The 16,054-nt window shown below is 38.2% G+C and overlaps 3 protein-coding genes and 1 long non-coding RNA gene across 6 annotated transcripts in view; 2 read left to right on the top strand and 2 right to left on the bottom strand.

Moving 5' to 3' along the window:
* LOC115743269 (small subunit processome component 20 homolog) overlaps positions 1–22 on the bottom strand; it is a 36,265-nt gene extending 36,243 nt beyond the window's left edge. Inside the window, exon 1 of the mRNA XM_030677996.2 lies at positions 2–22. The gene's annotated coding sequence lies outside the window, so the exon portion shown is untranslated. The remainder of the gene's footprint in view (position 1) is intronic.
* A 6,142-nt stretch (positions 23–6,164) lies between these two features.
* Positions 6,165–8,342, top strand: LOC115743255 (glycine-rich RNA-binding protein 2, mitochondrial-like). 2 transcript variants are annotated; one of them, XM_048274541.1, is made up of 6 exons: positions 6,165–6,306; positions 7,097–7,234; positions 7,321–7,389; positions 7,806–7,912; positions 7,990–8,156; positions 8,301–8,342. In XM_048274541.1, exons 2-5 carry the CDS (start codon positions 7,117–7,119, stop codon positions 8,113–8,115), a joined length of 420 nt encoding a protein of 139 aa, XP_048130498.1. In that variant the 5' UTR covers positions 6,165–6,306; positions 7,097–7,116; the 3' UTR covers positions 8,116–8,156; positions 8,301–8,342. The 2 variants fall into 2 exon arrangements, with proteins under 2 accessions (XP_048130498.1, XP_030533834.1); XM_030677974.2 differs by lacking the exon at positions 8,301–8,342 and having other exon boundaries at positions 7,990–8,299.
* On the bottom strand, positions 6,683–13,192 carry LOC115743258. The gene is made up of 2 exons (XR_004015665.2): positions 12,904–13,192; positions 6,683–6,794 (listed from the first exon to the last, which is right to left on the bottom strand). It is a non-coding gene; the product is annotated as an uncharacterized LOC115743258 (long non-coding RNA).
* On the top strand, positions 12,308–14,459 carry LOC115743256 (glycine-rich RNA-binding protein 2, mitochondrial-like). Of its 2 annotated transcripts, none has more exons than XM_030677975.2 (5): positions 12,308–12,416; positions 13,199–13,351; positions 13,438–13,506; positions 13,965–14,071; positions 14,149–14,459. In XM_030677975.2, the coding sequence occupies exons 2-5, from the start codon at positions 13,234–13,236 to the stop codon at positions 14,272–14,274; spliced, it is 420 nt and encodes a 139-aa protein (XP_030533835.1). In that variant the 5' UTR covers positions 12,308–12,416; positions 13,199–13,233; the 3' UTR covers positions 14,275–14,459. The 2 variants fall into 2 exon arrangements, with proteins under 2 accessions (XP_030533835.1, XP_048130506.1); XM_048274549.1 differs by having other exon boundaries at positions 12,379–12,514.
* The last annotated feature ends 1,595 nt before the right edge of the window (positions 14,460–16,054 follow it).

Genomic DNA, 16,054 nt, shown 5'->3' with positions numbered 1-16,054 from the left:
GGAGAGAGAGAGAGAGACAGAGCTATAAATATGTGAGTAGAGAGAGAGAGAGACCTCCTCGTTGTGGGCGTTCAGTGTCGTCTCCCCAGCGAATCGAGTCTCCGCTCCCCCCCTCCCTCCCTCCCTCTCGCGCACACTGACGCCGTCGTTTGCTCCTTCGATACTCCCATGTAATAATAATACATATTTAAGGTTTGTGCGCCTTTGACCATGTTCGCCTCCTCCGTCTCTTTTGGTACTGGAAAAACAATAACATCAAAGCCTCCGTGCGACTGATAGCTCGTTACCATTGTAACCTTGTCCATCAAAAGCATGAGCCAGGAAGAAAATTCCATTCGGTCAGGGATCAAGAAAAATATCGTCTTGTCTTTGGAGAAATCTTTTTTTTTTTTCAATGGATGGTCCATTTCGGATTCTAAAATCCAAAAATGGATTTGAAATCGAAGACAGGAAAGAGAGCTTGAACCGGACGCGAACCCAATTTCCGCGACGCCAAAAAAAAAAAAAAGAAATTGAACTCTCGGGAGACTGCTCTCTTTTCCTGGTCGATGGATGAAAATGGCATTGTCCCGCAAGGAGGAGAGGTGCAGTTTCGATTATTTGTTTCCACGGAAAATAGTAACTTTGTGTCTTCCCTCGAGGGGCGGTGGCGATGCCAGAACGATGACCGTTGAGGAGAAGAAGAAGTCATAATTACGTCTTAGTCCTTTTCGGTGAACGCTTTGTGACTTAACCGATATCATAATGCCGCTCGTTAATAATATACTAAATCCGAGAGTTAACTGAAGGTAGGCGATATGATATCGCGATGCGGATAGTTAAAATAATTTATGAAAAAAATCTTGAGTCATTTAACCGCCTTCTCTTTCCTTCGAAAATAGTGAAGTGGGGCACACTTCTATTGGATACTCTTTTCCCGCTTCATTGAGAACTTGTTGCGACTTTTGTCTTTTGTTTCAAAAGAACTTGTTGCGATCGAGTAGTTCAAATGATGTTTCAGTGATGTTTAATTTTACTCGTGATTTAAAGTCTCTTTTTTGGTTACATAAAATATTTTAGATTGATAGCACCTAGTAAAATCGATGTCATAAGAGTGTACATCGCTTTAAGTGATTTCAACCGATTATCTAAAAAAATTGCATAAAGGTGATGTTGATTTTTATATAATTATTTCTTTTTTCTCAATCGGTATTGGTTTTATTTTATTTATTTTTTAGTACGTCGACCGTCAACCCCAACTAGTTTGAAATAAATGCGATGTTGGTGATGATAATGATTTAAAAAATTGCATAAATTTTCGATTTTAGCTTTTTTCATTCGAAATAGTGCTTGGCTTTTATGAATAAATTTAAAAAAAAAAAAAAGGAAAACGAAACCCATCAAGCTAAATTTATACATGCGTTTAAGTTTGCTTGAAATATTTAAGTTTGCTTGAAATATTTGACGCATAGTTTACTTTTGAGTTAAGTCTAAATTTCATGGTAAACGAGCTTTTACTTCTTCTTTTTTTGTCATCCGAAACATTTTAAACTTTCACAATATAAAAAATGTTTATTAGTAGATTCACATATATACTGTTATAAGTTTTTGAAATTTACATAGCCTTTCGTATTTTGACGGGAAAATAGAAAAGTACTTCTGATGAAAAAGAAAATTAGACTTAATTCTGGGGACGGGAAAACTAGCCATAGAGCGTGAAGCCCACGCTCTACGAGTGCGAGTGAGCTAACGAGGTTCCCCAATACAGGGGAAGAAGTGCTGGAGAGTGAGCAGCCATTTGCCTAAAGCCGCATGTGGGTTGGCTCCCTTCCCCGACTTTCCCACAAGTGGTGCCCCGCCAGGTGGCGCCACCCCAGCCTACCACTGCCCATATCTGTCCATACACGTGGCACCAGATCACACCCCCCACCTTCAAATCTGTCCATTGTATGATGATCTCTCCAGATTAGGTCGGATTAACTTTTGCAGATTTTTCCCTCTTTGATCTTTTGCTATATGCCGGTCACGGTGGGCATTTAAGAACACACCCTATTCAATTTGAATTCGTATATTTATTCTCTTTCTCGGTGTACTTGACAATTCTCACTCAACCGCATCAATTATCCTACCATTTATTTCATCGTCGAAAAGGGAAAATTAAATCTCGAGTCTTTGAATGCTTTCGACGGAGGTTGGCTTTCTCAAGAGTGGAAGGCTATTCGTATAAATCGGAGTATGCGTATTCGCATTCGAGGAAAGTTCGTCGAGTAAAAGGAGTCCGAGCCCCCTCGGTGCGTATTTGTCAATCCTCGTCCAAACGAATGGTGACCTTGTCTTTAGTTTCGAGTGGAAATAGGAAAATCAAATCTCGAGCCTTTGAATGCTTCGGATAGAGTGTAGCTTCTTAAGAGTGCAAGGTCATTCGTGCGAGTCGAGGCATGTGTATTCTCCATTCGATGAAAGTTCATCAAGTAAAAGGACTTCAATCCTTCTTGGTGTGTATTTGTTAATCCTCGTCCTTCTCGATACGTATATATATTTTTTTTTTGACAAAAAAAACATTGGTTTCGTATCAAAAAGGAAAAATCAAAATTTGAATGTTTTTAATAGAGTTTAGCTTTCTCGAGAGTGCAAAGTCATCGATACGAATCACAATGTATGTTTGCATTCGAGGATAGTTCATCAAGTAAAAGGAGTTCAATCATTTTCGGTATGTATTCATCAATCCTTATCCGAAGGAGCGATGATCTTGCCGTTTGTTTCATGTCGTAAAAGAAAAATCAAATCTCGAGTCTTTGAATGTTCATTAGAGAGTCTAGCTTTCTCGAGGGGTAAACATGGTTCCAAGGTAGAATCCGATAGGTTTCATGTTCAAAAAATAGGGAATTGATTCCGACGCGCAAGTTCCAAGTTTCAAGTACTTGGAAGCTCGAATAAGTCTTTGTGTTTTTCATATTACATGTCTTCGCGCGATTTTATGGTATTCCACGGCGTCCATTGATGAATGTGTAATATGTAATCACCACTTTGAGCTTATATTTCCGGCAATATCCATGACTGAAACTTTCACTTTACTAATATTTCATATTTGGCGTGTGTCTAAATATGAATTGGTCGATTGATTGTAGCAACAAATGATGGTCATTAAAAGTGATGATTTATCGTAATCATTCAATTAAGATTATAGATGGAACCTATGTATACATTGGAACCGACCACGGAACCCATGACAAGCTGATTCCGGGTTCTAAAGTATGTATAGTAGGTTTTGGGTTAAAAAAATTTGGGAAAGAGGCTCCATAGTAGGTTTCAAGTTCTACGTGAAAACCTAGAACCTGGACTGACCCGTGGGCTCACCCTAAGCTTTCTAAAGAATGCAAGGTCATCGATGTGAATAATATGTGTGTTTGCATTCGAGGGGAGTTCACCAAGTAAAAGGAGTTCAATCCTTCTTGGTGTGTTTTCGTCAATCCCCAACTAAAGAAGTGGTGATCTTACTATTGGTTTCATGCTAACAAAAATAAAAATAAAAAATCAAATCTCGAGTCTTCGACTGTTTTGGATAGAGCTTAGATTTCTCAAGAGAGAAAATTACAAAAAATGTCATAAACTTATTATACATGTGCCAATTTAGTCTTAAACATTCATTGTGCTGGTTGAGTCGTAAACATTTTCATGTTTTGTCAACGAATTCTATTCGATCAATTTTGGGCAAAAATCGCTAAGGTAGACGCTGGCAATCCTAAGTAGCACGATAGGCACTCATGCGGAGAATTGTTATTAATATGTTCATAGTTTTTTAAATTTATTTTATTTTATTTTCTCCTTTCATTTTTTACTATGACCGGTGAGGGGTCGTGGTCACAGGTTAAAAGAAATGGATGAAAACACAATAAAAGGAAAATATGAAAAAGAAAAGATTCGATTTTTAAAAATTGTCCACGTAAGATAGTTGGCGTCTAAGTCAACGATTTCCAGTTAAAATTGGCCGGTTGGACTCAATTGAAAAAAAACGAGAATGATCGGGACTCAATTAACATAGTTAAAAAGTTTTGAACCGAAATGAAACAGATTTAGTTTTTTTTTTTTTTTGGTAAGCAATTATCCTTTTTTCGAGAGGACAGTGTCATTGATATTAATCGGAGTATACATTGTCATTCGCATTCAGGGAAAGTTCATCAACTAGAAGGAGTTCAATGTTCTCGCCGGGTATTTGTCAATCCTCGACAAAAGAGTGATGTTTTTACCACTTCTCTTGTCAAAATGGGAAAGCAAATTCTAGAGGAGCGTAGGATAAATCCATTTGGACACCGGTAAACATATGTTTTCCTTTCAGGGAAAATGTTGTGAATTAGAAGGCATTAAGGCCCTGTTTGTTTCGTGAAAAATAAATGATTTAAGAAAAAATTAAGAATCAATCGCTCGTATCGCTCGAAATAATTAGTCAACAAAAAATATTCTCATTATTGACATCAATATATATCTAAACACTTTTGTGGACGATGAAAATATTTTCTATTCATGCATTTTTGCATGTGATATAAGTCTTAATTTTTAGAATAATATTTTTATAATTATTTATTTTTCGCTGAATAAACGCACCTTATATAAATTGATAATAGCAAGAGGGGATGAGGAATGAGGATAGAGCTAAAATGGTGCCAAATATGATTATTGGCGTTGCGGTAAAGCGCAGCGCGAGGTCAAGTCGAGACACGAACAAGATAATCGACTATTTTATAGTTTTGAAACATGAATTTTCATGCAAAATGACAACTCTACTTAAGACTAACCAGTTCGGTCCTTTAGCGATTGTCTTAGCTAAATGTACTTTTTTTTTGGGTTATGAACATGACAACTCTTTATGAAATAATCACAAAGCTCGATAAAACATATGAAGGCCTTCATAAATCATCAGAGCCTTCATAAATCATCAGAGAATATTAAAAATGAAAGTACCGAAATTTTGACGGCGTGAACGAAATGATTGGCTTTGTTATATATTTTGAGAATAAATGTTCAAGCAAGACTTCGGTTCTACTTAAGCTGTTCGTTAGCAATTTTCTTTCCGACAATAATTTAATTAATCATAAATATTTTCATTATTCACAATAATTTATATTTAAATATTTTCGTGAATGATAAAAATATTATTTATTTATTTATTTATTTTTGTAAGTAATAGTATTTTTTAAAAAATAATTTTTTAAATTATTTATTTTCGAGAAATAAAGGAGTTGAAATCGGAAATCCAGCCCCGACTAATCAATTCGTATTTCAGGCCCGAATGGTTTCGGTTGGGCTCGTTTTCAACTCTAATTACTGGGACGAAGAAAATAAAGAGAGCGGGTAAAAAGATAAAGTAGAAAATAAATTGTGGGCTGAGGAGGGAAGTGATGATCGCCTACTAGCAACAATCTCTGCACACGCACAACGCAAAGTCGCAGAGCAAGTAGAAGAAGCCCACGTGTCAAGACATCAGGATCAGACGCGCGCCTACGGCGGCCGCAGGCGCTGTTTCGTAAGCACGACCACACGCGGCAAAAACCCCTTATCTTATTTATTATTATTTTTTTATCCAAAAGCCCAGAAAAATGAAAATGAAAATGAGAGAAATTAAAAGGGTTAATAACTTAATATCAAACCGATGCATTTATAATAATTTTATTTTAAATTATTTTTTATCACTAAAAATCATAAATTAACGAAAATGTTGTTTCATGACCAGTAAAGATCAAAATTTTCAGAAAATTCAAGATCTAAAATTTGCTTAAAACTGATATACCTATAACAAATTTACCATTCGTTCATCAAATTGCTGAGTTGAATGACACGTGATAATTATTTAATATACGTGTTTTGGGGTTTTTACCCTCTATTTGTCATAGATGTATTAATTTAAAGTTTTTCGTGTTATTAAATCAATTTAACAAAAATTAACGAAGAGTAAATCTATCACATATGTATTAGTTTGAAGTTTTTGGTGGTCAAAATAATTAATTTAGAGCAAATTTATTATAGATATACCGATTTGAGATTTTTAGTGATTTAAAAAATAATTTAAAATAAATTTATCATATGTGTTTTAATTTGAATATTTTTATGATAAAAAAATAATTTTGAAATATAGGTGCACCTCGTAGTATTTTTTTTGTCAAAATTTTTCGTGATATTAATTCAAATTAAAATGAAAGCCGAGCTCCAAGGTATTTTGGGAAGCGGTTCCAGGCAGGGAGTATAAATTGAGCGGCGACGGGAGGGAATCGCTCAGCCAGTTAGCCGCGCTCTTCTTCCTCGTTCCTGCTAAAACCCTAATTCCTCTGTCAGGTGAGGCCGTCTCGCTCGATCCTGGATTTCTTTCTCCCTTCTCTCTTTCGTTCTCGAATGTCAAGCTGTTCGTCGTGCGCATCGTGTGTGGCTGTTGTTGCGTGTTTGGGTGGGTCTTGCATTCGAAATGGTTTCGGGAGAGTCTAGTTGTTAGGGTTCCTCTTTTGGGGTTCGCTCAGCACTGTGGATGTTGCAAGAAACCTTGCTGTTTTCCCAGGTTTAGATTATTCCCTATCATGAGCCTACTCTGATCAGAACTAAACTAGTTGATTCTCGGTTGCGAGAAACCGAGCTGGTTTACTTTTACTAGCATCGAATAGGAGAGTTTTTTTTTGTGAGAGCGCGCTCCGGTATTGTTCGCGTATGTAACTTATTCTTGTTGGGTGCTTTTCGGGCCGTGTTCTGTTTTGGAGGATGAATATGGTGGGTTTCTGGTTTAGCAGCCGAGTGATGCTCTGAGAAATGAATTCCAGATGTTTGATGGGTGTCTTACTTTGTGTTCTTCCGCTGGAGCACAGTCTGTGTATGCTGAAGGTGGATATATTGGTTCCATTTGTGCGTTTTATGTTTTCTATGTAGATGGTCATGGGCTTCCTGTTGGTGGTTCATGTCTTGAGGAGGTCCAGCACCTTCTGTTGATTTCTGTACTTGTTGTATTACCATTTTCTTTGGGAGTGTGGTCAATGGTGTCCAGGGCCCATGTCCTCATCGGTAATCATTATGGGAGTGACATCCACTATTGAATAAAGCATTTGACTTGGTGCATTTTTACGATTTGATGTTGATGCAGCCTCTTGGAGACAATTGACAATGGCTTTCTGCAACAAGGTTGGAAATCTTTTGAAGCAGAGTATTTCCCAAAACGGGCCTGCTTCTATGCTTAACTCTATTCGATGCATGGCGACCTCAACTAAGCTATTTGTAGGAGGTATTGTTCAATGTAGATTACAAAATGCTTTGGATGTAAACTTGATTTGTGCTATCCTTCCCAATATCTGCTATCCCATGCCTCAGGTCTTTCTTATGGAACGGATGACCACTCTCTTAAGGATGCGTTCTCAAGCTTTGGTGACGTGGTTGAAGGTGAGTTTTACTGTTGATGGATCTCTTTTTCGTCGTGGTTTGGTAATTTATCATCTTAGCAGATAATCTATTCTGTGTACTTCTTCCCAGCGTGATAACCTCTAATTGGCTTTCTTTTGCTGACTTAGTTTCCTTGGCACCCACTTTGGTCCTATATTGAGCATATTGTTTCATTATGAGGGGAAAAAAAAAAAAGACTAGCACCAAGTGATTATACTGTGGGAAAACGGTGGCAATAAAATGAGAAATTACATTGTGGAACTCGATGACGGGGTTCTAGAGATGGTGCACTTCACCGACTCTTTCCCCTTCACCCTCTATTCCCCCTCTTCTCTCTGAACTTCAGATCTTCAGATTTGCTTGTTTTGTTTTAAATTTGATTGATTGAGTTGCTACTTCTCAATTTTTTTCATCAGCCAGGGTAATAACAGACAGAGATTCAGGAAGATCTAGGGGTTTTGGATTTGTCAATTTCTCCAGCGGTGAATCTGCCAGCTCAGCATTGTCAGCCATGGACGGTCAGGTCAGCATTGTTTTTAGAAAATGTATAACATGTCTGTTACATAATCATTATGATTTCTCACATATGAGTCTTTTCAGGAGCTTCATGGACGGAATATCCGTGTAAGCTATGCAAATGAGAGACCCAGTGGCAACCGAGGTTTAGGCGGTGGCAACTTTAGTGGCGGTTATGGTAGCAGAGCTGACGGAGATGGCGGCTTTTGAGCAGTTACTTCCATTTTCAGCTTTTACTTGCTCTGATCAAGGTTACTTAACATTTGAATAGCTGTGCTAGTTTTTGGATCTGGTGGTTTGGATTTCTTCATAGCTAATGTGTTGTTGTCTTGTGCGCAATTTGCGAATTTGTTCCAAGTTCGTATAGCTACTAAATAATTTGTTGTTTGTTGCAGGATATCTGTATTTTCTCATTGCTTTAAACAGAAGGTTAAGGGAGATAAAAAAAAAACATACGGTTAAGCGTATGAACGATGAACCCGATTGAAAGAAAACCAAAGAGAGGAAGAAGGAACAAATAGAGTGTATTCCAGAGCTTTAGTTATATTTAGTGTGTGCTTCTTGGTTCTTTGTTCTCTGTCCCGGTGATGCTGCTTCGGCTGTCAAGAACTCTCCCTTGCAACGTATGCGGCGTTTTCTACTCTGCAAAATGGTTTCCGGGAGAGAGCGAGAAAGAAGGAAGAGGAGACTCCTCGTTGTGGCCGGTTCAGTGGCGTCTCCCCAACAAAACGAGTCTCCGCTCCCCCTCCCTCTATCTTTGCGTATCCTTACGCGGTCGTTTGCTTCTTCGATACTCCCCGTGTAACATAACGCTGTCATCCGCCATCAATATTAAGGTTTTTGCACCTTTGACCACGTTGTCCTCCATCTCTGGGTACTGGAAAGACACACAAGAACAGCGGTCTGCACGCGAGTGATGTGCGTTGAGTATATTGTCCATGCACGTGGCACCATATCACTCCCCCACCTTCAAATCTGTCTATCATACCATGGTCTCTCCAAATTAGGTCAGTTGACTTTTGCAGATTCTCTTTTGATCGGGTACTATACAAGTATGTAGTATGCGTGCTGATCCTACTGACCAGCCAGCACAATTGTCCAAACATTAACTGGCCCTCTCCATCTCACCGACTCTTCAAGGACGATGTGATCTTTTTCTTTGACGGGTTTATGTGACAGTGTCAAAATTTAGCTAGTATTTTGAACCAATGGTGTCTTGCGTCTAGTTAGGTCATAAATTTGAACAAATCAGGGGTATTTTTAAGCAAAAGGTTGCCTGGTTCTCTTGAAGAGGAACTTGGCATCGAAATTGGGAGTACCTGTCATCGAAAAAACGGGGAAATACTTGGGGGATTCTATCCCACTGGAGCCATTCAAAGAAGCAAATATTTGTTTGGATACTAGCGAGAGTTAACATGAAGTTAGAGAGGTGAAAGCAAAAACTAGTCTAAAGCAAGAAAGGATACCTTGATTAAAACAGTGCTCCAGGTACTTTCAAACTATGCCATGTCGATTTTCAAGATTTCTATGTCAATGTGCAAAGCTATAGAACAAAAGATGGTCAATTTCTGGTGGAAGCAAAACTCGGCAAAATCTGGCATTCATTGGAGAAAATGGGAGACTTTGAAAAACAGAAATCTAGATTGGGGGCTGGTGTCGGGAGCCCGACCTCAATTTGTGTATGTCCTTTTTCATTGAATGAATGGAATTACTTATGTTTCGACCCAAAAAAAAAATCCGGCACAATTATCTTACCATGTATTTCATCATAAAAAAAGGAAAATTAAATCACGGGCTATGTTCGTATTAATTAGAGTGTGCATATTCGGGGGAAGTTTATTTTTTTTTAGAGTTTAGCTTTCTCAAGCATTCATATGAATCAAGAGTATGGGTATTCGCCATTCAAGGAAAGTTCATTGAGCAAAATGAGTTCAATCCTTCTTGGTGTGTACTTTTTAATCCTCATCTAAACGAGTGGTGATATTACCATTGGTTTCATGTCGAAAATGAAAAATCAAATCTTGAGTCTTTGAACGGTTTGGATAGAGTTTAACTTTCTCAAGAGTGCAAGGTCATTCATACAAATAGCAGTACGAGTATTTGTGTTCAAGGAAAGTTCTTCGAGTAAAAGGGGTTCGATCCTTTTCTGTTTGTGTTCGTCAATCCTAATCTAGAGGAGAGACAATCTTACCATTTGTTTTTTTTTTTTTTTTTTGGTAATCCAGGATCCGCCGATCGTAATCGGGTCAACTCACCACCACCCGAAGGGCGGCGAAGACCCTTTCCGACGGCGACTATACCTGGAGGGAGGCTAGCCCCGCCAGCAAGGGCCCCTCACTTAAGTCCGAGAAACGCGTTGGGAGGGTATCTTACCATTTGTTTTGCGGCACAAAAAGAAAGTAAATTCTATAGGAGTGTAGGATAATCAATTTGAACAGGCATGTGCCTATATTTTATTTGAGGAAAATATTATGAATTAGAAGATATTAAATACGGGAAAAAAAAATCACCAAAACCCCTAAACTATATTCATCGCGACACATTTTTTTCTGATTTTTTGTGCTTGACATAAAAAATCCAAAACTATGCCTAGTATGATATACCGGAAGAATTATAAAAAAGTCTTGCACCAATTGCAACTGTCTTGATTCAATCATAGACTTTTTTTTTGCCAATTTTTTTTTGTCAATTTTTTTTATGCCAATTGAGAGCTAAAGTTTTTGCATTTGTGCTAATTCGGTCTATCTAGGCAATTTTGGACTCCAATCCTTGATGTGGACAATTTAAGTAATATTTCAATACTTTTTTTTATATTTCTTTTCTTGTCTCTCTCTTTCTTTCTTTTGTTTTCCCTTCATTCTTCCTTGAGCCGGTCATTGAGGCTCGGCTGCGTTGGGAAGGTAGAGTATAAGTCCAATACCTTCACCAGGAGAGATAGTCAAGAGGGAGCTCAAGTCCGAGCTCGTCAACATATTTAATTGGATTCATCTTCACTCAAAAGCTTAATCCAATGAGTTATGAATCAATTAAAATATATTAACTGCTTAACACCATATCAATTTTTTGGTATGTGACTTCTCTAACACAACTCACATATCATTCTAACAATCTCCCCTTCACGTGTGAGCTTTCGTGCTAAATTTGCTCCCCTTAATTTAAGTATCTTTCTACATCAACTTATCTAACTTGAATCTCCTAGTCATTGCAATGCATCCTCACTATGACCGCAACCAACCAACCAACATCAACTTGTCCATGGTCTCTTTTTGCCGGACTAACCATGATAGTAATTTTTCACTCAAAAAAAATATCGATTATGAGACATCTTTCTTGATATATTCACGAAACATTAGAACAGATTGGAAGCTCACCAATCAATCATTGAATCCGATACTATTTGCTTGAAGCGCGCAATGCAAGTTTGATACCTTCACTCGTGGAGATCTCTAAGAGAGAGCCTAAGTTCAAGCCCGCCAAAATATTCAATTGGATTTACCTTCACTCAAAAGATTAAGCCAATGAGTTATCGACCAATTATGATATATCAATTGTTCAACACTACATCAATTCTTTGATGTGAAACTTTTCTAGCACAACTCATAAATTCATCATAACATGCCCCACTGGCCACTAGCGACGCTCTTCCTCGCTCGCCACTGGTGAGGCTAGGCGATGCCGATCTCACCTAGTGATGGCGATAGTTGGCGTCGCCCATCCATGGCAAGACTTCACCAAATTATTATTTAAAATTACACACGTTAGGGCCGATCACACCACGTCAATGATTTTAAGTCAAAATTGGCGGGATAGACCAAGTTGATATGGATGCAAAAGATTTATAACTCAATTTGCAAAAAGAAGAAGATTTAGGACATAGATTCAAGACTTTTTGGTAATTTTAACGACATAAATTTTCCATAAAATTTTTCTCGTGAAATAAAAAATTGCCAACCTTGTACCTAGGTAACAGATTTACTCTCATCAAAATTGTGTTAGTTGATTTTTTAGCCAATCACTTTTATTACACTTAAGCTATGTGGGTACTATGTCAATACTATTTGCTTTCTAAATAGTGTTCATTGATATATTTTCTACGAAGGATAAATGTGTTATATTGGTATAAATTTGAGATATTTGATGTTACGAAGAAAACCAAAAAAAGAGCGGAAAACCAAAAAAAGAGCGGGTAAAAGATGAAGTAGAAAATAAATTGTGACCTAAGGAGGGAAGTGATCGCCTAGTAGCAACAATCCCTGCACACGCACAACGCAAAAAACGCAGAACCAATAGAAGGAACCCACGTGTCAAGACATCAGCATCAGACGCGGTGAAAAACCGCCCCTTCTCTTCACCCCCAAAGCCCCAAGAAAATGAAAATGGAATGAAAAAGAAATTTAAATGAAATCCCGAGCTCGAAGATATTTTGGGAAGCAGCGCCGGGGAAGTATAAATGGAGCGCTCGGCTGCGCTCTTCTTCCTGCTAAAGCCCTAAACCCTAATTGATCTCTCAGGTGAGGCCGTCTCGCTTGATCCTGATTTCTGCTCTCTCCCTCTTTCGTTCTTGAATGTCGAGCTGCTTGCGCACCGTGTGTGGCTGTTGCGTGTTTGGGTGGGTCTTGCATTAGAAATGGTTTCGGGAGAGTCTAGTCACTCCTCTTTTGGGTTCGCTCAGTACTGTGGATACGCTCGTTGCTTGCTGTTTTGTTTGGGGTTATTTGAGGAGGGGTTCCCGTGTTTTGATTGGACGTAGCATGATATGTACGGGAGTGGTACGTGAACGGCGAGGCGCGAGAAACCTGGCTGTTTTACTTTCACTAGCATTGAAGAGGAGAGTATTTGGTAGAGAGCGCGCTCCGATATTGTTCCTGTAACTCGGAGAACTTGATTGTCTGCTTCTTGGCCGTGTTCTGTTTGGGAGGATGAATATGATGGGTTTTTCGTTTAGCAGCCTAGTGATGCCCTGAGAAACAAATTCTGGATGTTTGACGGGTTTCTTACTTTTGTGTTCTTCCCCTGAGCACAGTCTGTATATGCTGAAGGTGGATCTGTTGGTTCCATTTCTGCTTATCATTGTTTTTTATGTAGATGGTCATGGTTCCTGTTCATGGTTCTTGTCTTGAGGAGGTGGCGCACCTTCTGTTGATTTCTGTGTTTATTGTATTAAGATTTTCTTTGGGAGTGGTCAATTGTGTCAAGGGTCCCATTTCCTCATTTGCAATAATTGTGAGGGTGACATCCACTATGGAGTAAAGCATTTGACTTGGTGGATTTTTACGATTTTATGTTGATGCAGCCTCTTGGACAAGCTGATTCATTATACAATTGACCATGGCTTTCTGCAACAAGGTTGGAAATCTTTTGAAGCAGAGTATTTCCCAAAATGGGTCTGCTTCAATGCTTAACTCTATTCGATGCATGGCAACCTCAACTAAACTTTTTGTAGCAGGTATTGTTCAATGTAGATTACAAAATGCTTTGGATGTAAACTTGATTTCTGCTATTGTGTCCCTTATCTGATGTTCCATGCCTCAGGTCTTGACTGGGGAGTGGATGACCACTCTCTTAAGGATGCGTTCTCGAGCTTTGGTGATGTCGTTGAAGGTGAGTTTTAACTGTCAATGGCTCATTTTTTTTGTCATGGTATGGCCATTTATTTTCTTAAAATATAATCTATGTTGTGTACTTCTTCTCAGTGATACAACGATATCTACCACATAATGAAATCCAATCGTCTTTCTTTTGCTGACTGGGTTTCCTTGGCACCCACTTTGGTCCCTACATTGAGAATATTGTTGCTTATAACAATAAGAAAAAGATCACAAATTGATTGTTCAGTGGGAAACCCGTGGCAATAATGGAGAAATTACATTGTGAAACTCGATAACAGGGATCTGCACACTTGATCGATAGATTTTGTTATTTGTTACCGACTCTTTCCCCTGAAACCCCTGATCTTCAGATTTGCTTATTTTATTTTAAATTATATCGATTGAGTTGCTACTTCTCAAAGATGTTTTGTGGTAATATTTTCGTCTTTTGTATGTTATAATGGTTTGAAGCCAGGGTAATAACAGACAGAGATTCAGGAAGATCGAGGGGTTTTGGATTTGTCAATTTCTCTAGCGGTGAATCTGCCAGCTCAGCATTGTCAGCCATGGACGGTCAGGTCAGCATTGTTCTTGGAAAATGTGTAACATGTCTGTGACATAATCATAATAGTTTTTCACATGTGAGTCTTTTCAGGAGCTTCATGGACGGAGTATCGCTGTAAAGTACGCAACTGAGAGACCCAGTGGCAACCGAGGTTTTGGCGGTAGCAACTTCAGTGGCGGGTATGGTAGCAGAGAAGGCGGAGATGGCAGCTTTTGAGCAGTTACTTCCATTTTCAGCTTTTACTTGTTCTGATCAAAGGTTGCTTAACCTTTTGAATGTCTGTACTAGTTTTTGGATATGGTTTGGATTTCTTCATATTTAGTGGGTTGTCTTGTGTGCAATTTTTGAATTTGCTCTAAGTTGGTATAGCCACTAAATAATTTGTTGTTTGTTGCAGGATATCTGCATTTTGTTATTGCTCATGCTTAGCCTATGTTTCCCTGCCCTTTCCCTTTAGAAGAGATCTAGTGTTGAGACATCGTATGGTCGGAGCATCCTTCATTCTGTTAGGCAGTTTTTCATCCCTACCCCCAATCCGCCCTAGGACAGAGGGGTTGTCAAATTTCCTTCCTCCCCCTTTTGCCCTAAGGGGTTTGTAACAGTTAGGCTACTGCCCTTTGGCCGAAATCATTAGTTTCTTGGGATGATATAAACGCATGTATATTTCTTCTATGGCTATACTAGGGAAATCAAATCTGACCTAGTTGAGTGTTTACAGTTGATTCCGATCGAAGTCCTGCAATTATATGACATTTGACAAAAAACTGGCCAACCAAATTACAAATCTGACCCATGTCATGACTGATCTCTTTCATAACAGTAAAATCCCAATACTTGCCAATAGAGTCATTTAGTGGTCCTTGGCCTTCTAGTCCTATTCAATATCTCAAGGACAAGTCTTTAGACATTGGTTCTGGAGTTTTATCTGTGGAAGCATCATGTTTGCGGCTGTGGAAATGACCATGGTCTTCTATTGTTGGCCTTGGGTTTTGCTGGATGGACTAGGCGATGTTTGTGCTCTTTTTTCTGTTGTTTGATTTGGCTCCTCGGTATTTTTAGCTCAAGTTTATTGCTGTTAGGGGAAATTTTTCATTCTTCCCGAAGGAATATTGTACCTACTCACCCCTACTGTGAATGCATTGTTAATCGTAAAATTTTTGGAAAATGTGCACCAACCAAAGACTAATATTTCTCTTATCGGGGTTGAAATAGTTAATATAAAAAAAAATTCAAATTGATACACTTGTTTTCACTTATCCTAAATTAATTCTTGTACAACTAAAAATCCCCAACGGTACCCATTCATTACATTTACCCAACCTATTTCTTGTCACAAAATCTCAAAATGATAAGGTTGTGCCAATCGATAAAATTTTTAGGGCAAAATTAGAGATTTTAGCAAATCTTCGAAAACACGAGGGAACTTTAAGGGAAAAATTAACGGATTTCTCAATATTAGTTCATTTTATTTATATGGCTTCCTCAAAATCACGTCGTCTAGGAGATCCATTTACGTTGAATTTCCATGTTGAATCCACGTCACATGTCGAACATTTCAGTAGTTTGCCATGAGTGTCTCTGCATCAACAATTTAGTGAATGGTAGATTTGTCAATGGTGTAACGGTTTAAAAATTATTGTAACTTGAAAATTAATTTGGATAAATGCAACAAAAAAAAAAATACTAGTTTGAGATTTTTTGTTACACGGAAATTATTTAAAGGTAAAAGTGATATGAGTGCACCAATTAACTTTCTTTTACGAGAATAATCCTTTGTAAATCGGTGCTAGCCTGTTCAACATTATTAATAAAATAAAATATAAATAGGACACATGGAACATAAAACCAATATAACTGCTTGAATTTGACTTTGGTTAAGGAGCAAACATGTACACGCATACTAAAGGCATGGGAAAGATTTGTTTCTTCGCATTTTGATGGGAAAAATTACCAAAAAAAATCCTAAATGGAAGTGAGAGTATATCACCATAGACTT

The sequence above is a fragment of the Rhodamnia argentea genome, chromosome 1 (assembly GCF_020921035.1).
Source record: "Rhodamnia argentea isolate NSW1041297 chromosome 1, ASM2092103v1, whole genome shotgun sequence".
Taxonomy (NCBI): domain Eukaryota; kingdom Viridiplantae; phylum Streptophyta; class Magnoliopsida; order Myrtales; family Myrtaceae; genus Rhodamnia; species Rhodamnia argentea.
The sequence above is the reverse complement of the archived record's forward strand: the minus strand, read 5'-3'. Positions and strand labels throughout refer to the sequence as shown.